Genomic DNA, 605 nt, shown 5'->3' with positions numbered 1-605 from the left:
CCCCGGCTCCGGCGCTGCCGCTGCTCCGCGGGCCCCAGACACTGCACGCGGAAGGGGGGTCCCGCGCTCACGCGTCCGACAAACAGCTCTGGATGCGGTCGATCCACTGCTGCGCCCCCGGCACGTCCTGGGCACAGAAGTTGTAAACGCGTTTCGTCGTCTTCAGCTGCAAAGGAGGAAGCAGGAGGTGAGGGGGGACAGGGGCACCGCAGACCTGACCCCGGGCACTGCACCCCCAGCCCAGCACAGCCCAGCGCCACACTCACGTCGAAGAAGGCTTTCTCGTCCACCGTCTTGGGTGCCCCCATGGTGGGTGTCCCCGGCGTGATGGACTCCACCTCGGCCAGGTCAATGACTCCTTTGCACTCCGTGTCCATCCGGCTGTCATAGTACCGCAGCTGCGGGAAAGGTTCCGGGTGGTCAGAGCTTGCGGAGCATGGAAGGAGGGATGGAGGAGGGAGACAGGGATGGATGGATGGATGGATGGATGGAAGGATGGAAGGATGGAAGGATGGAAGGAGGGAAGGAGGGAAGGAGGGAGGGAAGGAAGGAGGGAAGGAAGGAGGGAAGGAAGGAAGGAAGGAAGAAAGGAAGGAGGGAAGGAA

The 605-nt window shown here is 63.5% G+C and overlaps 1 protein-coding gene across 1 annotated transcript in view; it reads right to left on the bottom strand.

Moving 5' to 3' along the window:
* Nucleotides 1–67: 67 nt before the first annotated feature.
* Nucleotides 68–605, bottom strand: part of LOC104407624 (myotubularin-related protein 5-like) — a gene marked incomplete at its 5' end in the record, with an annotated part of 5,169 nt that continues 4,631 nt past the window's right edge. The window contains 2 exon segments of the mRNA XM_010016950.1: nucleotides 68–166; nucleotides 267–398. Coding sequence (XP_010015252.1) covers nucleotides 68–166; nucleotides 267–398 — 231 coding nt within the window.

This window comes from Nestor notabilis, unplaced genomic scaffold (genome assembly GCF_000696875.1).
Source record: "Nestor notabilis isolate BGI_N333 unplaced genomic scaffold, ASM69687v1 scaffold19056, whole genome shotgun sequence".
Taxonomy (NCBI): domain Eukaryota; kingdom Metazoa; phylum Chordata; class Aves; order Psittaciformes; family Psittacidae; genus Nestor; species Nestor notabilis.
The sequence above is the reverse complement of the archived record's forward strand: the minus strand, read 5'-3'. Positions and strand labels throughout refer to the sequence as shown.